The 22,140-nt window shown below is 39.9% G+C and overlaps 2 protein-coding genes across 2 annotated transcripts; both read right to left on the reverse strand.

The window, feature by feature from the left end:
- Window positions 1–4,097: 4,097 nt before the first annotated feature.
- Window positions 4,098–4,943, reverse strand: LOC139348060 (trace amine-associated receptor 1-like). The gene has a single exon (XM_070988010.1). The coding sequence runs from the start codon at window positions 4,941–4,943 to the stop codon at window positions 4,098–4,100; it is 846 nt and encodes a 281-aa protein (XP_070844111.1).
- A 9,097-nt stretch (window positions 4,944–14,040) lies between these two features.
- On the reverse strand, window positions 14,041–19,802 carry LOC139348061 (trace amine-associated receptor 1-like). Its single transcript, XM_070988011.1, has 2 exons — window positions 19,475–19,802; window positions 14,041–14,711 (listed from the first exon to the last, which is right to left on the reverse strand). The coding sequence occupies exons 1-2, from the start codon at window positions 19,800–19,802 to the stop codon at window positions 14,041–14,043; spliced, it is 999 nt and encodes a 332-aa protein (XP_070844112.1).
- Between the last annotated feature and the right edge of the window lie 2,338 nt (window positions 19,803–22,140).

Below are 22,140 nucleotides of genomic sequence, written 5' to 3' on the forward strand. Positions count from 1 at the left end.
GTGCATATTTTGGGGATGTCTACTGGGTAAACTGTGTTAAACTGTTGCATCATATTACTTGAAACCTTGATCTTAATAATGAACTAAGATTGTCCAATAACTCTAAACCGAAACGAAACAATACAACACTGATGAAAAATATAAATTATATGAAAACTTTACTGAACACTGAGGTCAACTTGTTTGGGGCTGCTTGCTGTACAACACATAACACAATTACAAACAACCAGAGAAATAAAGGAAACAATGTTAAATCAAGTAAGTCAACTCAGCTCACTATTAGCAGTATTTTAAGATACAAGTCCATAAATGAGATCTATAAACACAGTAATAAAAAAAATCAGATATATTTGAAGGTCCATAGCCACATAACTAATGCCTGGCAAAAAAAAAAAAAAAACACACATCAGGTGCATGTAGAAACAAAAAATAGCCAGGTAAAAACTGTTCAATAATCATGCTCCTGCAAGGCTGGAATACGCACAGGAGGGGCTGAGAGCTGTGCAGCCAGTCTGTCCCTCCAAGCAGAAGCACTCTGCTCCCCCCTTACTGGACGCGGTGGAGGCACTGAGGGGTTATCAAGGTCCAGCGTAGGCTCAAGGATATCCCCAGCCGTCAAGCAAATGTTGTGCAAGACAGCACAGGCGGTGATGACAGTGTTCAATAATTGAGCGAGCTTTGGCATGGTGGTTGTTAAACCTGCTCTGTACCCTCCCCTGCAGTGGCTCTTGATACAGGGTGATGATGGCGACTGGATGGCTAATGCAGGGGTGGCCACCATCACCCACGATTAAGTACCCTTGGGGAGGGTACAGAGCACCCTTGAACATACCACTGTTCTTTAATACTCTAGTGTCGTGCACCGACCCTGGATACCTAACAAAAGTATAAATGAATTTGCCCCTCCCGTCAAAACTGGACTATGGGCCAGGGTGCACACCCTGTGCCACGCCAGCAGCGGAATCGAAAATAGAGCCCATGGGGTGCACATCCCACAAACCAAGCCACAGGGGTGCCCATTGAAGCACATATAATTTTGTGTAATATAAAGTCAATAACAGATTAATCAGCATTTCAAGTTTTGTTGAATAGAATAAAAAATGCGTTCGATAAAACATTCGATAATTTTTTTTCTTCGTCAGAAGAAACCAGAGGTTGCAAAGCAAGGTTGGTTGCATGAACAAAGGCACTCGCTCTCAGGTAACCGAGCAATGGAGGAAGTAATCACTGATCAGTGGGAGTAACACGCTGACACGCCAATCATGTAACAGTATCACGTGCGGTTGCGCCATCTCGTTGTCTCGTGTTTGATTCTTCGCAAGGAGTGAGATGAGAGATAGAAAGAAATTGTCGATAAAACAGGGAAAGTCAGCTCGCCAGTGTGGCAGTTTTTTGGATTCTATAAGTCGGACCATAGTCAGACCAATATGGTCTGGAAATCATGCGAGACCGGTAATACCACAAACTTGTTTAACCACCTTAGCTGTGCTCACCCTTTGGGGTACAGCCATATCCGCCAAGGTCCAACAACATCTGCAACCGCAGCACCACTGCACAAGCAGCAGACCACCATGCAGAGGTATCTGCTTCAGTGCCTGATGACAAATCATCTAAAAGGCACAAAGACGTAACGGAGGCAGCAGCATATCATATAGCTAAAGACATGCTTCACTGAGCACTGAGGAGAAGCCAGGTTACAACACCTCTTACAAGTGCTTTTTTTTTTTTTTTTAAACACACTTGCAATAAAAATATAATTGAATAGTTCATGTATGTTTAGAGTAAGAAGAGTGACTAAAGTTGTTCATGTCTAGGCTGGTTTTATAGTTCAATCAATCTTACTGTGCTGTCTGTTATGTTTTTTGTTTTTTGTATGTTACAGATGTCAAGTCTACCTCAGTTTTTGCTTCTTTTTTTTTTTACAAAACACTGCACATATTTGAAAACATTTTATTCACCAGAAGGTGAATCAGCTCAATTTCCTGGCACTAAACATGCAGAAAAAAAAAATTCTCAGGTTTCTCTCTGTTTACATTTTTAGACTTTTATTTACATTTATTATTTGAGCATTTTCCATGGTTGTGTTGACATTTCCTTTCCTTTCTGCCTTGATAGCTGAGAGGATTATAATCAGAGGAAGGTCAAATTTAAAATAAAAATGTTTAAATTTAATGTATTTTTCTCCTGGTCCTTATTTTAAATAGGTCATAAAAAATATCAATAATTATCAATATCGACCGATATAAAAAACTTTTAGCATGATACAGTTTTCAGCCATATTGCCCAGCCCTACCCATTTCTGGATTTGCCAGGAGTTTAGTGGAGTCAAGCGGAGTCAAGCACTGCCAAGATAGTGTCATCCGGAGCCTGAGCTTCACAAAGTCTCTTGAGAATCTTATGGGTGACATCATGGACAAACAGTTTTTCCATCTTTAGTCAATAGATATTTAATGATTGTATTTATGAGGTACACATTTAAAATTTTCAGTGATTAACACGTGTACGTTGAATGTAAATAAGGTGACAGAGTGCACACAAATGTGTCTTTTGTGCTTTGATTAGTTTATACCACACCAGAGGCCAGATATAAAGTTATAGCTGTTAGGGCTTTGCAGCCGCCAAGTGTTCGGACCCAGAGATGCAGAACCAGGAGACAGGAATTGTGTAAAACCAAGGACAAATTTATTAACAAAACGAAGAACAGAAAACACACTCAACGAGCGGAATAATAAACAAACAAAAGGCGCACTCAAATGGAGTGGGAGACGAAGCAAACAAAAGACGCACTCAAACGGAGTGGATGAACTAAGGGAGCACCAACGAAGCAGGTATGGATCGAGGCACGCGTGGAAGCGGCAGACAGGCACTGAAACAAAGAAAAACACAGCACAATAAATGGCTGGAAAATAGGGACAACAAAAAACAAACTTTCTCTGAAGAAGTGAACAGACAACAAGACTTGTACTTACGAACCAACTGATCAAACTCGACATGGAGAAGAGGAATAATCCGGCGACGAGGAGCAGGAAGTCCACGTCTTAAATACTCTCCCTGATGAGGGAGAGTGACTGCAGGTGAGTCGCAGTGGGAGGAGCTGGCAGCAGGTGAGGGGCTGCCCAGCCATGGATCCAGGGGTAGACAGACAGACACACACACAGGGAAAAAGGAGAGGAGACACACAGGGAGAGACAGGATCCTAACAATAGCACTAAATATATAAAGTTCAGTGTCAGCTGACGACTGATAATTGTAAAAGGCCATGAAAGTGGACATTTAGAATAGATGAAAATATGAGATATATGAGGAATGTTGGAGTGAATATTAATAAACATATTTTCTAATCGTGAATACAATGGCAGGCCAGCATGACACAAGACAGACACTTTTTACTGAAGCTGGTTTTTAGCGTTCATGCACAAGTCTCATTTAGTACTTTATTATTAATTTAGTACAGGACAGCATGAGGCAAAAGGCTGGTTTTGTGCAGTGAAACAGAGAAGTTATCCTTCTTTAGTGTAACATTCATAGTGTTGTGAGCAATGCACAACTTGCTGGTGAAAGTACTGATCTAGATATTAATGTTCATGCACAAGTCTTATTCAGTACTTTGCAGTTACTCTTCTTTATTTCATATCACTTTGAATGATGTCTTTGACATCTGACATCTGCAGCCAGGTCAAATAATGGAAGCCCTGACTGAAAACTGCTGTAAGAGACAGATCATTTCACCATTCATTATTTCCCTACAGGTCTGTTTAAAGCTTTGTGTGCTGTAGCAAGGGAAGCAAAGGTCAAGACTTTAAAAAGGACTATTAATATTCACACAGACAAAAATTCAGAGATGTCTTCGCACATTCAACAGAATACACAGTAATAACTGAATATATCTTGCAAAAGAGCCACTCATTGAGATATATGGATCCAACATTTATTAACAGACATATACATTGAGTTTACACACTGGTTAAAGGGTTATCAGTGGGCTCAACATACAGATGTACAGGTTTATGCACAGTACAGTGACAATGTGTATGTAAGTATATTTGACATGCAATGAACAAGAGATTCATCTTCAGTGCTGAACGACTCATAATGAGTCAAAAGAGCTTAGAATTAGTGAAATCACCTTGAAATATTTTCCCAGAAATGATCATTCTGAAAGCTGATCGAAACCAGCTGTAAAAGAAAGCATAGACAAATGGATTGAGCATTGAATTTGACCATCCGAGCCACTTAAATGCTGTAATCACAGGGGCCGGTATTGTATAGTTACTCAAAGGGTTAAAGGTTATACAAAGAAAGAAAGGAGTCCAACAGATGAGAAAAATTCCCATAACAATAGCCAGAGTTTTGGTGGCCTTTCTCTCCATCTTACTGACAGTTGCTCCAGACTTTGTGCTCTGACAGGTTGTTTTCTGAATGCTGTATGCCTGTCTCTGTGCCACCATCAAAATCTTTAGGTAAATACTAAACATTATTGTTGCTGGGAGGTAAAATCCAAAAGCTGTTGTGATGACTGATGAACTTTGAAATAGAACACACTTCCTGTTAGATTGTCCATGGTTCACTCCTCGAATTGTGGTGACAATTCCAAATAGAGCAGAAAAAGTCCAGCTCACCAAGATCATGATCGCAATAATATGGACATTTATTTTAGTTCTATACCTCAGAGGCTGACACACAGCATAATATCTGTCAACAGAAATGAAACACAAGTTCAAAATAGATGATGCACACAGAAAGATGTCAAAGCAACCTCGGATCTTACAGAGGAAATCCTGAAGATGCCAACATGAGCGTACAGCCAGTATTGCACTAAAAGGCAACACATTTACGCCAACAAGCAGGTCAGCCACAGCCAGAGAGAGGATGAGGTAGTTTGTAGGAGTGTGGAGCTGTTTGAAGTAAACAATGGAGGTTATTACAAGAAGGTTTCCACACATTATAAGAACAGATAAGAAGCCAATGAAAATACATAATAAATATGAAGAGGTGACAGCTGTTAGGTCAGACGCATTTGCTGATTCATTACAGAGATGTTTGTCTTCAACAACATCATCAGACCTGTTAACAAAGAATTTAGGTTCCATGCCTTAGATGGTCATTAAGGCTCATGTAACATTTGTAATAACATGTCTTAAATCAAGAAAATATAACACAACAGTATCCAGTTTGCAGTAGACAGAAATCTTAAGTTAATCTTAATGCTCTGTATGTTTAATACCATGGCTATTAATCCTGGCTTGTGCGTCTGTAGTACTAACAGTCTTTGGTCTCTGTGCCGCTGAGGACACATGGATTAAATTCATTATCGTGGGCTCATTTGCATATTATGTTCAAGGGAGTGGCATTTTATGTTGGTCAGTATGATGAGTTATCATACAACTCCTGGTGCATGTGTTTAATCTCCCATACAAAGACACCAGTTAAAGTGACCTCTTTCAAATTAATTAGTCAAGCAACTCTTAAAGCAAAACTTAAGATTTCACATTCTAGTGACCATAAGGTCACGTAAATGTCCACGTCTCCCTGGTCCATGATGCAGCATGAAAACCTTCCTGAAATAAGAAATGTTTCCTGCTTTTCTAAATCAGCTTAATTCTCCATGTATGTTTACACATACATGGAATATGACTGTTCTTTGTTGCTGTGAATGTACTTACACAGAAATAGAATAAAAACCAATACAAGAAAGCTAGAAGTAAGAAGACAATTCAGGTTTCAGCTTTATAGTTTAGACACATTTAGACAACAGCCTAAATAACAACAACTTCAGCTTTTCATCTTTCTGCAGTCACGCAGAATTGTAGCCCAATGTGAGTCAGTTCACTGTGACTCTTGGACTATACCTTGTATTTCACTGTACAGCCCTGTGTTGTAGAATGCGAAATAAATTAACCTTCTACCATATAAACATGGTCTAGGGTATAGCTTCCCCAGGTGGGAATTGGACATGCTCATGGAATTAAGGTAAAGCAACTCTGAGGTCTGTTTAAAATCTCCAGCTATAATAAAAATACCATTGGGTAGTTTTTTCATGTGATGGCTGATTACCTCGTATGGTCCAGCTACTGTGGTGCATTTTTAAAAATTGGCATGCTGAGGAAAGTAAACAGCAGCAATAAAGACACTGGTGAGTTATCTGGGCAGCTAATATGGTCAACAACATAACATCAGAAGCTCAACATCTGGGAAACACTGTCTACTTTCAGTGAGATTGAGCACCAAGTGTTGATGTAAACGGAGAGTCTACCTCACCTTGTCTTAACCGAGTCTGGTGTTCTGTCGCTCCCAAATAGCTGCACAACAGTCTGATTTCCTTTTGCTGAGTTAACCTGAGTCTTATTTCCTCTAATAGTCACACTCTATTTTTCAGAGTCAGAATTGGCTTTATTTGTCAAGTTTGTTTGCACAATCAAGGAATTTGACTAACAGCTCAAACATTAAACTCCATGTATTACATAAGAAGAGAGGACATACAGCTCAACAAGGACAAAACTGTTGTGCAAAAATATAAGATAAACAATGAAAAATACATACAAAGAATGATGATTCCATAAACAATGTAATTGGTGGTGATTTTAATTGTGTACATGGATCCGACACATGATTGTTCTCCTGGCATCGATACTTCCCATCCCATACAACAAGTATCCGATATCCGATATAAACTCCTCACCACCTAGATTTCACTTTCAATCTAGTTGGCTGCAATACCCAGATTTTGTAACATTTCTTGATGGCAAAAAAGATGAATACTTCTCTCTCAATACAAACCAAACCAGTGCTGCAATTAAATGGGAGGCATTCGAGGCATACTTAAGGGGCCAGATCATAAGCTACACTAAGTACAAATCCAAAGTATCCATCCATCCATTTTCTATGCCGCTTATCTCTTTCAGGGACGCGGGGGGGCTGGAGCCTATCCCAGCTGTCAATGGGCGGGAGGCGAGGTACACCCATATATACACAAACAATCATTCACACTCACACTCACACCTAGGGGCAATTCAGAGTCACCAATTAACCTAATGAAGATGTTTTTGGTCTGTGGGAGGAAACCGGAGTACCCGGAGAGAACCCACGCATGCACGGGAAGAACATGCAAACTTCACACAGAAAGGCCCGACCTGGGAATCGAACCTTCTTGCTGTGAGGTACGCGCACTACCTGCTGCTCCACCGTGCAGTCCAGTCCAAAGTATATTATGCCCAGTTGTACACTCTCGAATGTCAGGGAGTTGGATAAACCTTCCTCAGAAAGAGCATCTTATCATCCCATATCTTTAATGTTATGTGACACCAAAATACTATGCAAGGCCCTGGCTAAGCGAATTGAAAAAGTCATACCCAATCTGATCACCAACGACCGAAATGGATTTGTACAGGGTAGAGAAGCATTTCAAAACACATTTAGGTTGTGCTTATATGCTAAACAGAATGCCAGGGACCATGCAATCCTGTCATTAGACGCTGAAAAGGCTTTTGACAGGATCAAGTGGAGGTATCTTTTTGATACTTTAAAAAGATTTGGATTTGGGGAGAAGTATCTTAAATGGATCCAATTATTATACACCCAAATGATAGTAGAGATTATAACTAACAACCAAATATCAAAGCCTTTTAATCTTTGCAGATTTACACAACAGGGCTGCCCTATGTCCCCTTTATTATTCTTGTTTGCCATCAAACCTCTGGCCATGGCAATCGGTCAGTTGGCTGAAATCACAGGCATGACTATAAGCAAGACGGAGCATCGTTTGTCTCTCTTCATGGATGATTTTGTTTTGTTCTTGACGAATCTGGGAACCTCATAAAGGCGCTATGTCACCTTCTGGAGACTTTCAGGAAATTCAGGAAAGAAGAGAGAGAGGGTCCACCAGTCTATGCACACTTTGTTATCACCACTGAAGGATTCACTTACTTAGGAATTAAAATAACCCCAGACATTGGAAAAATCATCCCAATCAAGTATGATCCCCTGGTAAAAGAAGTAGGAGAATCAGAGAAATGGAGCACAATGCCTCTATATGCCCCTGTCTCTGCAATAGGACACATTAATATTATCAAGATGTCAATCCTACCTAAATTTTTTATATCTATTCCAGTCAGTCCCTCTCCCCCTACCAGCCTCCTTCTTTTCCACACTTAAAAAAAGCTTCACCTGCTTTATATGGAACAATAAACTGTTAAGTGTGTGTGGAACACACTCGGGCCAGAAAGAGGCAACTCAACAGTGATAAACTCAGAGAGAACTCAGGAGAACAGCCTGGAGGCAGGACAGGCAGGTGCAGCCCACAGCACGGACCTGAACAGACAGGGAGAGACAGACAAGACCACAAGGGGGGCAAGGAAACACAGGGAAACACAAGGGGAAAGGAGGAAACCAAGCAATGGCTAATATAAATGCCCTTGGCTGCGTCACTCTCTCTCTCCTTTACCTCCCACATGATTGTGGAGGGCTTAGACTGCCTAACATTAAACTTTATTACTAGGCAGCCCAACTCCAGGCTGCCATGCATTACTTTTGTAGTACAGAAGTTCCAGCCTGGATAGGGACAGAAAATAGTACACTGGAACTTCCATTGTGCTTGTACCTTTATTCAGCACGAACCAAAATACTTAGAAAACGCACAACATCCATTCCTCAATAACACTATATCAGTCTGGCATGAGGCTCACACCTTTTTGAATGAATCAACTAAACTTTTATGTTTCACCCCTATTTGGGGAAATAATAAATTAATAATAACTTTAAACCAGGGTGATGTGATTTGGGATTCAAACTGGACGGAGAGAGGACTGAGCAAAATAAAAGATCTGTATAACGAAGGAACTCTAATGTCATTCCAACAATAAGTATGACCTTCCAAGGAAGCATTTTTTCAAATACTTGCAAATTAGGAGTTTTGTTTACTCCCCGCTGTCTGCCATTGAAAAAGTCACAGTAAAGCACCTATACGACAGAGGCCAGTTGTCCATGTTTTATGATGTATTACTACAGTAGCAGGTTCTAAAGACAACTCTTATCTACCTGCATGGAAAAATGACCTGCAGCAGGACATCTCGGTAGAGGAATGGGAGAAAACATGCCTTCTGGCCCAAACCCAAACTATTAACATCAAAGGCAAACTGTCTGCTTTCATTGTATAAATGGTTGCTCAGGACATATATTACACAAGCTAAATTATACCATTTTAATCCGGATATTCCTGTATCAAATGCACAGAGGAAAAGGAGGGCTTTTGTGAGTTCATTGGGTTTGTTGTTTATGTTATTAATGAAAAAGTCAATAAACAAAGTGTGAAAAAAACAAAAAAAAACAAAACATGCAAATGAATCCACACATACTCAGGTGGTCAATATAGCTTTGCCAAACCCAATTTGTCCGAAGTTTTTCACACGTGGTTGCCACACCTATGCCAGTCCAACAGACTTGCCTTACTGGTCTCTAGCAGCATGCTGCAACAGCAGCATGTTGTAGATTTGTCTATATCTATTCAACTTTGAAATGTACTTCAGTTGTGACAAAACTAGTTTGACAATCAGGTTGTCTCTGTCGATTGGTGACCTGACAAAATATTTGTCTCTGTCAATTCAATTCAATTCAATTCAATTCAATTCAATTCAATTCAATTCAATTCAATTCAATTCAATTCAACAAACTATATCTCTGTTGTCCTGTTGCACTCATTTGACTGATTTGTTTTGCATGTCAACCAGTTTTGTCATCTTCCCTATCTTCTGACTGTGTCATTTTACATGTCGTCCTCTGTTGTCATGAATGCCATCCAGATGTGATATACTCTCCCTGTTGTTTGACTGTGTTGTTCTGCTTTGTCATATTGATGTGATGTTCTCTGTGTCATTTGACTTCATTAATGTCATGGCAGTGTCACGGAGATGTCCCTGATTTTCAGTGGGTCTTGTCCAATGGAAACCAGGATTTGAATTCAAGACAAATCTCCATAATCCTCCATCTCAGGATTAAATGACTACAGGATTTGCCCTGACATTTGTGGTCACGAGAGACTGCTATTGACTCACCTGAAAGACATTGCAGGCCCCCTGTTGGACCCCCTACAATTTTACTACTAAAGAAACAGGTTGGTGAAAGATGCAGTTAACATAACACAGCACTACATCCTGCAACACATTGATCACCAAGGAACATATGCAAAGATCCTGTTTGTGGATTTCAACTCTGCCATCAACACCCTCATCTCAAAAATCCTCCACTCAAAACTGACCAAGGCTGCTTTTCAAACCAATATGTGACATTTTTATTAGATGCTTACTCATTAGAACCTTTCTAGAAATCTGGAAAGAGTCTAACATCATACCATTACCCAAAGATGGAAAAGCAAGCTTCACTTGCTCAAATTGTAGACCTATCAAAATACTCCCAGTGCTGAGTATATTCCCTGATCTTTTCCCTGCACTGTTAAAAGGGATTTGGACTTTTAGTCAGAAGGACTATTGCTGTCAAGCTGAGAGAACTCATTGCCCATTACAATAAAGTAAGAAGAGTTACAACAACTTCAACTTGAAAAAAAGCGTGGAAACTCATTAAAAACCCATGATAATCCATTCAGTTAACTTCAGAAAATACGTCAAGGTGGGCATTTCAACCAACACGCATGCGCCCGCAATGTGACTTCACGCGTAGTTTTGAACTTTAAATCCGAGCCGACCGCCATCTTTTTTTCTCGGAGCCGAGCCGTCCAAGTAAGTACATTTAAAATTATTTTAGCTTAGTTAATTCATCTGTTGGTAATGTGCATTGGTCGTCTAATGTCTCTCCATCTCAAATGATCCGTCAAGATATTAAACCTGTGATGAATATTTCATGTTCATTCATTTTTGGAAATATGTCAGCATGTAGCGCTAGCTGGCTAGCGCTGCCAGACTGAAACAGCAAGTTAATGTAGGGTTGAGCCTCATATTCGACTGTAACAAGTATTCGGCACAGACAATATATTCTTATAGGAGTGAAACAGTGCGAGACCTGTCCTCATTATTACGGGAACGGTGTGAACTGTGGGAATATTATACCTGGATCAACCCGCTTATATATGTGATGTTGTGACTCAAACAACCTTGCGCAGGATTGACAAGACAGCAAAATAACAGAGCAACTTATGGTCCATGAGGAAGGGGAGTGGAAAAACACTGACCACCGCCATAGTGTATGAATATTTTTTTTATGTAGAGTTAGATGCTGTATAAACATGTAGTGATAGGTGATAGGTGTTTTCAGGTGTGCCGTATCCATGGCAACGCGCAGCAGTGGGGGTGAACGGCCACGCAGCCCACTGGCTGCATGTGGGTTTTTTGGCCAGTGGGAAAGGAGCCCTATGCCGTTTGAAAGCGGGTCGACCGCATATAAAAAAAAAAAACGCGTCAGCCTGGTAACTATAAGCTGCATCCCCACTGAAATAAGCGGGTTGATGGGGGTTTTTGAACGCTAGTCGACCCGCTAATGATCGGCACCAGTCCACAAAATCCTGGATAAGTCCTCTGTATGACCTGTCATCCCCATCTGTGCTGAGGCCGACAATGGCAGAGTCATCAGAGAACTTCTGCAGGTGGCAGGTGGGTGACAGGTGGGAAAAGTCAGCCGTATAGAGTGTGAAGAGGAACGGCGCCGGCACCATTCCCTGGGGGGCCCCTACACTGCAGAGGACAGTCCCTGACACACAGTCCCGTGTCCTCACATACTGTGGGTGGTTGGAGAGGTAGTCCACTATCCAGCATGTGAGGTATTGGTCCACCCCTGAACGCTCCAGCTTGTTTCTCAGGATGGCTGGCCTGATAGTGTTGAAAGCACTGCTGAGGTCCAGGAAAAGGATACGAACAGAGCTCCCAGGCGACTCCAGGTGAGACAGAGCTCAATGGAGGAGGAAGATGAGGGCATCGTCCACTCCAATCCCGGGCTGGTACGCGAACTGCAGTGGGTCCATGGACGAGCTCACCAGGGGGTGCAGGTGGGCAAGGATCAGCCGCTCCAGGGCCTTCATGATTGCCCTTGGGCATGATAGATTTTGTGAGTCATTACAGGTAGGCCTATATTTGTCCTGAAGAGGATTAGTTCCATTAAAAATAGTTGAAGGTCCATGCTTCCTGGTTCTTTAACAATAATATTTTTTTCAGCACAAATAAAAACAGTTCCAGCAGTACCAGCTCTTCTCAGCAGACAGAAGACATTGTCATTTTATTTTTATATTCATGATTAATGTGTGATGATGAAGTATGTCAAGCCCTAACTTATTATCATAAGTAATTTATTCCTCAGCTGACGTATCAGTTGTGAGAAAGTTTGTGTCAGTTGCTACACAATCTAGATGTTATGAGTAATGATACGCTGTGTGTGTGTGTGTGTGTGTGTGTGTGTGTGTGTGTGTGTCAACACGGGTGAGTAAAGTCTTGTTTACCAGCGGTCAACAATGTACACCACAATTTGAATATTTTAAGTGCTATATGTTGCTGTTAGACATCTCTTCCCTTTGACATTACAGATCTCAACCATAGACTTCCCATATTCCAACACATAAGCATAACTGTGCACTGTATTACACTGCAGGGTCATAGTGCGCTGTCAACATTGTTTAGAAATGCCCGCTAGTAACATAAAACTTAACTAGATGTCTAGAACATGATATGTATTTTACAAGAAGGGGATCCCACCTGCAGAGCTCATGGATGTGCAGTGACAGCCCAAAGTGGAGTGATTCCCATTACACTATGGAACATGAAACTGAAGTCTATACTCTTGATATTTGCATACAGTAGGATATACAGTTGGAAGTTTTGTTTTCCATTTTAGGGCAGTTTACAAACTGCAAGACAGATGCAGTGTTGCTGAGAGAGACACACTGTTGAAATCTTTTGAGATGGCAATTAAAGTATTGTGGTGTTGGTGCATGTAAACTCCCTTGGCAGATAATATGGCAGAGACTCACAACTAATAGTTTGCTATCTAGGAAAACAGATGCTTTCTTTCATGATTATATGCAAAATATAATTATCAGAATTATATGCAAAAATTGAAATGGTAAAAAATATATCTGTTCTGATATATATTTTCCCATTTTGCACATCCAATTCAATTTTGCACATTCAATGTTCAGTATATATAGTAATTCTAATATATATTTTCCATTTCAGTTTTGCACATCCAACTTCAAATTTTTGCACATCCAATGCTCAGTATATATATTTGTTTTATTGTTGTACATTTTATTGTGTTGTATATATGTTATTTACATATTTTCTTAGTATTAATATTGTTTTTTTATATTGCCTTTATATATATATATATATATATATATATATATATATATATATATATATATATATATATATATATATATATATATATATATATATTTTTTTTTTTTTTTTTTTTTTTTTTTTTTTTTTTTTTCTTTCTCGTTCTTTCTTCTTTAGGGATCTGCATCCCACTGTTCCACATCCATGCACTGCTTTCATTGTTGACATTGCTAATTTCCACACCTCACTGTTCATTTGTGTTGGCTTTAGTCTAATAAATTTGTTTATTTAATGTTAATCTCTTGTGTGGACTCCCTCACTGTCACATTGCCTGAGCAAGTTTGTGACGTGGAGGTCAACATTACCCCCAGTCTGTCCAGTGAACTAGGTCGTGAGATACAAAAGTCACTGTGAGAACAGGCTGCTGCTTGAGCAGTGCAATCTTAAAATCTAATATCTGACACCTCGGCCTATCTGTTCATGGATTATACTGCATACTGTGTAATATCAGTCACGTGGTCACAAAAAGCTTTACAAAACAAACTTTTACAAAAAGTTATGATATGATTAATTTAAATGGAAATTCGGCAGCACAACATACTTCATCTGTATATTTTAACATTGCACTGTTGTTTTTTTAATTCTGTTACTCTTACCAGCTAAACAAAAAAAATATACAATGCATAGACAGTGTGCAATATTGAGATAAATAACTGTATATTTTTTTTATTAACATGTCAAAATTTCAACACAATAATACAAAAAATCTCTAGTTAGAAAAATCACCTTGAAATATTTTTCCAGATATGATCATTCTAAAAGCTGATCTGAACCAGCTGTAAAAGAAACCATAAATGAATGGATTGAGCATAGAATTTGACAATGTCAGCCAGTTAAGGGTTTCAATCACAGTAACTGGTGGGGTAACATAAGCTAAAGGCTGAAATACAATACAAAGAAAGTAAGGTGTCAAACATAAGAGAAAAACTCCCATAACTATCGCCAGAGTTTTGGTGGCCTTCCTCTCCATTTTACTAACAGTTGCTCCAGATTTTGTGCTCTGACAAGTTGCGTTCTGGATGCTGTTTGCCTGTTTCTGAGCAACAAGGAAAATCTTCAGGTAGATGCAGAGCATTATGATCGCTGGGAGGTAAAATGAGAAAACAGGTCCCATAGTGTTTGCCATTATAACATCAACTGAGCACATTTCTTCACATGTTCCTTGGCTGAATCCTGCAATTATGATGCCAATTCCAATTAGGGCAGAAATACCCCAGCTCACCAGGATCATGATCCCAATGACACGATCATTTATTTTACTTTTATAAGTGAGAGGCTGACACACTGCATAATATCTATCTATGGAAATGCAACACAAATTCAGAATAGATGATGTGCACAGCATCACATCAAAACTGTCGCGTATTTTACAAAACACACCTTCATGGTACAGACACAAGGTTACAGTAAATGCCATGCTGAAAGGAAAGACTAAAAGTCCAACAAGCAGGTCAGCCACAGCCAGAGACAGGATGAGGTAGTTAGTCGGGACATGGAGCTGTTTGAAGTAAATGATGGAGATTATTACAAGAAGGTTTCCACATACTGTGACAACAGACAGTAAGCCAAGGAAAATATTAACTAATACACATAATATGGAAGGGTTACTTGTAAATACATAAGTTGTATTATCTGATTCATAGCAGGGATGTATGTCATTAACAATGGAAGTCCTGTTGATCGTCAGCTCTGGTTCCATGATTCTTGATTTCTGAAAAGAAAATTTAAAAAACACTAATGCTAAGAATATTTAAAAATATTTAGGTGAGCGTGTGTGTACAGCTACAAAAAACAGCGACATCTGAAGAAAAAAAGACTTTCTATTAAGCTTTCCCCCCCTGACCTAGTAACACAAACCAGGTTATGCAAGAAAAGTGTTGTGTGTCCTTAGTCACTGTGACACTGTGAAGAACCTTTGGACAGTATTTATAAATCCCTGTCTCATTACTTAAATGAAGACAAGCCTTGGTGATTCCAATTAGGGACCTACATTCTGTTTACATGAGATGCAAAATGAGCTGTGTGTGTTTGTGCATGCATGCTTGTTCACTAGTAAGTGTTTCAATAAAAGTTTTTAAATAAATGATTTAATTTTCTAATAGAACTGAAATATGGCATCGTGTCCACTTGAAAAACACAAAGCACATAAATCTAAACATTTTCCTTCACAACTGAACCTTTAAAATTCATACACAGACTGTCCAAGGCCTCAGTGAGTTCTTCGGACAAAACACTCTCTGAAACAGTACTACCATGACTTACAACACTTTGGAGGCTCAGGATCAATCTCCTCAGTAAACTGTCTTTCCAATCTGTCTTGCATTTCTTGGTCAAGCCCATCTCAAAAGCAAGTTGAATTAAATTAGCTAAACTCGGGCGTGGTTCATTGCAGGGTTGTGGCTGTATTATGCTGGGACCAGACTGCAAAATGTTTTGGTCTTTTATTTCACCATCACAGTGCCATAAACTCTTGTTGTATCTTGGTTGGTTGACTGGCAAGACTACATGCATGCATGACTACTCCTCACAACATGTCTTATTTCAGATGTCATCAGGGAGGCAGGTGAAGCAACTGTCAATCAAACTGACAGAAGCGTTGTGTGTGATGCTGGCATAGCGATAAAAGAAGAAATTATTTCTATATCTAATGGATATATGAATAGTGAGCAGTAATATATAACCATATGCTACTGGTGTAATGATTAGCATATTCCCGCAATAGTGCCGGGGATCATGTTGTGGCAGCACAGTAAGCTACTCGCCTGGCTGATGAAGTGCTTCCGCTATTTCTCGCCAACATTTGTCTTTTTTGACTTGGTCATGGTACTCCCGTGAGGAAAGGTCAAATAGGAAGGGGTGCTGTTGCCACAGCTCAGTGAAATTTTCCTGACAGCAGCAACTTCAGCATCCCTCCACCTCCTTCTCCTCCTCCTCCTCTTCACCGTGCTTACCTGACTGCACTCTGGAGGCAGCACCTGATTGGTCAAAGCTCAGGAACATGTCATGCCAGATGTCACACCAGACATGTCAAGACAAAGAAATTCTGACATGCTAGACTTTTCGTTGGGGTCTCGTGAGGCATCCCAGACACGTTTAGCACGACACACAACACGTGTGTAGATCAGCCAAGATGCTGGTAATTCATTGACTACAACAAAATCGGATCAAAATCAGGCCAGATACATGTAGTCTAATGCTGGCATGAGACATCATTTAGGTGTACCTAATATCCTGACATAAAGTCAATGCATATATGAATGAAACACTTGTTCCAAAATGGAGAATGGAAATGAGGACTGTAATACACACAGCTCACCTATGGCTGGATGTTCCGTCATGGCAAAACATTTATGTCACAGTGTGTACTTTTGACTGTATTTTCATTTTGAATCTAATAAGCCGCACAGGCACAGGGCGTCAAGCTCTCTAAATGGAGCAAAGAATAGGTTCAACTAGACAATTTCCCCCTGGGAAATTTTGAAAGGGCCACGGGTGCCGCTGCCGGACGATGCCAACCGCTAATGCTAAGCTGACATTAGCATGTCAAATAACACGTTAAAAACATCTGAACCATAATCAGAATGCCTTGAACAATCGTTTTAGCCAAGGTTAGCATGTTAGCATTAGCATGCTAGGCTAACATTAGCATGTCAAATAACACATTAAAAACCTCTGAACCATCATTAGAACGCATTTAACAATCGTTTTAATCAAAGTTAGCATGTTAGCATTAGCATGCTAATATTAGCATGTCGAATAACACATTAAAAACCTTGGAACCACCATTAGAACGCAATGAACATTCATTTTAGCCAAGGTTAGCATGTTAGCATTAGCATGTTAGCATTGTGGCTAATGCTAACAGGGCAACATCATTCATTACCTCGCTAACATTTATAACTCACCAGTAAGAGGCTAGGCTGTGGCTCATTGTCAAGCTACTACATAGCTGCAGCTGAATTTACATATCGTCGCTGTCCGATAAAAAACACGTATCTCCACTTTTAATGATTTTGACTTTCCATTGGCTAAGGAATATTCACATTCTCCTCTAGCAACAGGTAGCATTGGGGATCCAAGTGACCAATGGAAAGACGTTTTATTACATCATATATTTAACACGTATCTCCATTGGGTGTCAGAAGTGTCCATCAATGCGCGTATCTCCCGTATGCGTGTATGTCAATCTATTGTATGACAACTGTGTTCAAGTTTTCGACTAGTTAACAGACATTCACGATTGTCATTTGCACGTAGTATTTCACATATTTTCGTTCTGTACAACTCAATCCTGAGGGCTAACCGCTAGCTAACCTTAGCCTGTATATCAGATGATTTGTCATGTCCGTAAACACAGACTGTATACCGTCAGTACTTGGCAGACTTATTATAGCATCTAACGCTAGGCTAATGTTGTCCTTGCATGATGCATGCATGCCAAATGTATCTGTTCAGGAGGAAACACTGCACCGTTTCTTGTAACAAAGCATCTTAATAGCCCACCGATACACGTAGGCCGAAAGGTAAGTTTCTGCAGTAATTTGTGTGGTGCAGTGTTACGCAGGAACGGAGAAATTATGACAGGGGTTTAGATGATATCTTTGGGTAAATAACGTTAGGTTTTAAGCAAGGGATAGACGATAAACTCTGTGATTTCCTTGAACCGAGTCAGACTGATGCATGTGCGTTAATACAGTATTAGATGACTCTTCGCCTATATGGACTAATGTGATTTCAACACAAAATACCAAAAAAATCTTAGATTAGGGTAATGTGCTATGTGGAAATGTAGGATAGCCTGCTATCAATAGTTTACGGATTTAGTGGGACATGAACGGGAGACTCGAGGCTCGTAAATGACCGGACATCATTGGAACGCATTATTTAAAAAACACGTATGTCCAATGTCACTCATAACAACGCACGTAAATCCGATTAAAATACTAAACGGGTTGCTAATCACCGTGTAACTATAGGTTTTCATTTCGAGTCCTAAGTGTGTCTAATTACTGTGTTTTGGGTTTAATTTGTAAGTTAATTGACGAGTAAAACACTTTTTTCATGCTCCTGAAAAAAACGAGTTTTGGAGATACGTGCTTTTTATCGGACAGCGACGATATGTGTGTGTATGAGAATTAATACACCAATACACGAGACTTGTGTCTGCATTTGAAAGTTCGAATGGCGTCTCTAGGTCAACATATGCCGGAGCAGTAGTCCGTTGAAAAAGGGGGAGATTTTTTCGCATTTTTCGGCTCGTCCCATTCATTTCTTATGGGAAACGCATGAGACGAGCCTGAGAAACGTCTGAATTTGGCCCCTGCGCACCCCTCGAACAAACGCTTCTCACACGAAGACCGAAACCCCTATTGCCGAAATTTTTTCACCGTGAGAGCCACAAGGCTTTGCTCTACAAGCTGATCACTTTCTTTTTTCGCTGGGCTCAAAAATGCGGATTTTACAGCAAGTTAAAAAATGGCTGGTTTCTGTCTCGCCAGTTTTTGATTTGTATTGGACCTTATGGGAGAGGTCAGAGGTGCTCTCCTCGCTCAGAGGCTGAGAACTCAAATACTGTAATTCCTATCGCTTAGCCAGGCACATCGTGAGAATCAGCGCAAATGGCACTACAACCTTGGAAAGTTTCACGCGTGTAGAGTGAAATTTGTGCTTTGGAGGAGCGTGGAAAGATGAAAGTTTCAGCCAATTTTCAGAGCTTCTCTCCACTCTGGCAGTTAATCCTCTCCACTCTAGCGCGAACATTCCGTGCAATACACACCCATTGAAATCTCAAGCGGTTGCCGTGGAGAGATTTTGAGTGCTTTATTTCTTCACAAGTTTTACAGGATTTCATTAGATTTTGTCTAAAAACAGTATATGCTCATACGTAACCTTACCTGGACTTCAATATAGAAGATGTTTACTTGATTTGATTAACTCAAACATATGTTTGCAGCAACTGGATTTTGACCCCTACGACTTACAGTGTATTCACTCTCTGTAGCGCCACATCACAGGCAATGACACGATCATTTATTTTACTTTTATAAGTGAGTGGCTGACACACTGCATAATATCTGTCAACAGAAATACAGCATAAGTTCAAAATAGAAGCTGTGTCACATCAAAACTACTTCGTACTTTACAAAGCAACCCTTCATGATACCAACACGAAGTTACAGTAAATGCTATGCTGAAAGGAAAGACTAAAACTCCTACAAGCAGGTCAGCCACAGCCAGAGACAGGATGAGGTAGTTAGTCGGGACATGGAGCTGTTTGAAGTAAATGATGGAGATTATTACAAGAAGGTTTCCACATACTATAACAACAGACAGTGAGCCAAGGAAAACATATAATAATACAAATATTAGGGAAGGGTTGCTTGTAAATATGTAAGCTCCATTATCTGATTCATAGCAGGGATGTATGTCACGAACGGTGTACGACCTGTTGACAGTCCTCTCTGGTTCCATGATCCTTGATTCCTGCAATTCAGTTCTCCAATATTAACCAACTACAGTGAGAAAACCACAGCATCATCTGTGTTCTTAAGAAACAAAGACATGAAGTTACAATAACTAAAGACTTGTAGTTTAAGTTTCATACCATAGTGAAACGTCATTGTTGATGTATATCATTATTTACTATTCCACTGTGCAGAAGCTTTGAACTTGATATTTAAATAATCAACCCCCACCTAGTTACCATCATGAATACAAAGGTCTCTTGTCCAATCAGATGTGATACACTACATTTGTGTTTGCATGTGATATGATGATACTCTGTGTGTGTCCTTGAGTCTGTTTCAACAATTTCAAAACTTTTCAAACTTGAAACTTTTGAAACAAATCATTTGAGTTTCACTAGAATACTGAAGGATCTACTGCACTTTATACAGACACTATGCAAAGCACCTAACTACAAATGTTTTCCTTGGTTATGAAGAAAAAGGCTCTTGGCCAAGATCATCTTGAAAAATGTGAGACTATGTCTATATTTATTTTTCTCTCTCATTCACTGTGGCTTGACCGCTAATCCTACACTGTGTAGATTCAAGAGGAAGGCCTTGCTGAACCGACCAGAAGACTCCCAGTGGGACTCCCTTACAATGCTGAGCTGTCACAACATGTTGCGAGAGTCTTGAATTCATAAGCAGTTTGGATTTACCGCAAACAATTTAACACCTCAAGATCTCTGCTGGTACACTCAAAACACAGGGGACGAAGGCAGTAATAGAACTGTTAGGACACACTTTAATAGAGAAATAGCGAGAATCTTTTCTATATCTATCTATCTATCTATCTATCTATATATATATATATATCTATCTATCTATCTATCTATATATATATATATATATATATGTTTTGAAAGAGTTGGAAACTCTGTAAAATGTAAATAAAAACTAAATGCAGTCAATTCCAAACCAAGTATGTTTACTCACAGTGATTTTGTGTTCCTGAGCCCATGTAGTAATATCCTTTATACAGTCATCTGTTTGACATCCGTCACCAATTAACCTGTTTACCTGTGGAATGTTCCAAACACGTGTTTTTGGAGCATTCCACAACTCTCCCAGGCTTTTGATGCTCCTGTCCGAATGTGTTTGACACATGTTGCTGTATCAAATTCAGAATACACACAAGTTGATGAGGTAAATCATGAAATATATTGTCTTTATACTGTTTTCAATTGAGTAAATGTCAAAAAGGATTATCAAAGTATCACTTGATGTTTTATATGTGTTTTACACAGCCTTCCACCTTTTTTGGAATCGTGGTTGTATTTTCCAGTTGCAATAGCAGCGTGACTGGCATCATTTTCACTCTGTGTGTGTGTGTGTGTGTGTGTGTGTGTGTGTGTGTGTGTGTGTGTGTATGCCATGTATTCCTCATGCTGTGGGGACATACATCTGTTTACATTGTCACATTGTGGGAACTCACCTTCCTTATGGGGACAAAAGGCAAGTTTCCACAATGGAAAATCATTAAATTTCAGGGTTTAGACTGGAGTTAAGGTTAGCTTAATTGTGTTTTGTGATCCTACCTCTGATAATGAGAGGCAAAACAGGCTTTTGCCAAATGGTTTAGTTTGGACCCAAGGATGCAGACCCGGACACAGAAATCACGTGAATGAAAATTTATTAACAATAACAAACCACAGAAAGCGCATTCGTATAAATGGATAATAACTAAACTGAAGGCACACTCAACAGGAGTGGGAACGAACAAAGGGAGCTCCGACGAGGCGGGTTTGAGGCAAGGCATGCACTGAAGCGGCAGGTAGGCACTGTAACAAAGGAGCACACAATTTAGTGGCAATTCAAGGCAATGGACATTAGCTGATCTCTGGAGGAGAGGAGGAAATGATGAATGGAGTACTCATGCTGGGAACGACCAGACACCGCCATGGAAAGAGGAGGAATAATCCGGCACAGACAGGAGAGGGCTCTCTCCTTAAATACTGTGCCTAATCAGGAACATGCCTCTCAGGTGAGCCCCTGATGGGGCAGAGCTGACTGGGTGCATGGAAACACCCTTCTGCACAGACAGGGGAGAACAGACAGACAACAAACACTACGTAAAAGGGCAAGGAGACACACTAGGAGAGAATAGGTCAGTAGGATCCTAACAGAAACCTGGCCTTCCTGTACCATGTTTTGTAACTATGAAATGCTTGTCCACCAATTATTTTGCGAGTAAAACAGGCAAATATTACAGCATAAGAAACAAACCTAAAAACACAAAAAGCAAAAAGCTAGAACAATTTCTAAACAGTACTCTAACTCTATATGTGGCACTATGGTGGTCT

This window comes from Chaetodon trifascialis, chromosome 19 (assembly GCF_039877785.1).
Source record: "Chaetodon trifascialis isolate fChaTrf1 chromosome 19, fChaTrf1.hap1, whole genome shotgun sequence".
NCBI lineage: Eukaryota > Metazoa > Chordata > Actinopteri > Chaetodontiformes > Chaetodontidae > Chaetodon > Chaetodon trifascialis.

Coding starts and splice junctions, on each gene's coding strand:
- LOC139348060 (XM_070988010.1), bottom strand. CDS start 4,943: ATGTGTGGAAACCTTCTTGTAATAACCTCCATTGTTTACTTCAAACAG.
- LOC139348061 (XM_070988011.1), bottom strand. CDS start 19,802: ATGGAACCAGAGAGGACTGTCAACAGGTCGTACACCGTTCGTGACATA. Junction 14,712..19,474: donor GTATCATGAAGGGTTGCTTT/GTAAAGTACGAA, acceptor TGTACCATGAAG/GTGTGTTTTGTAAAATACGC.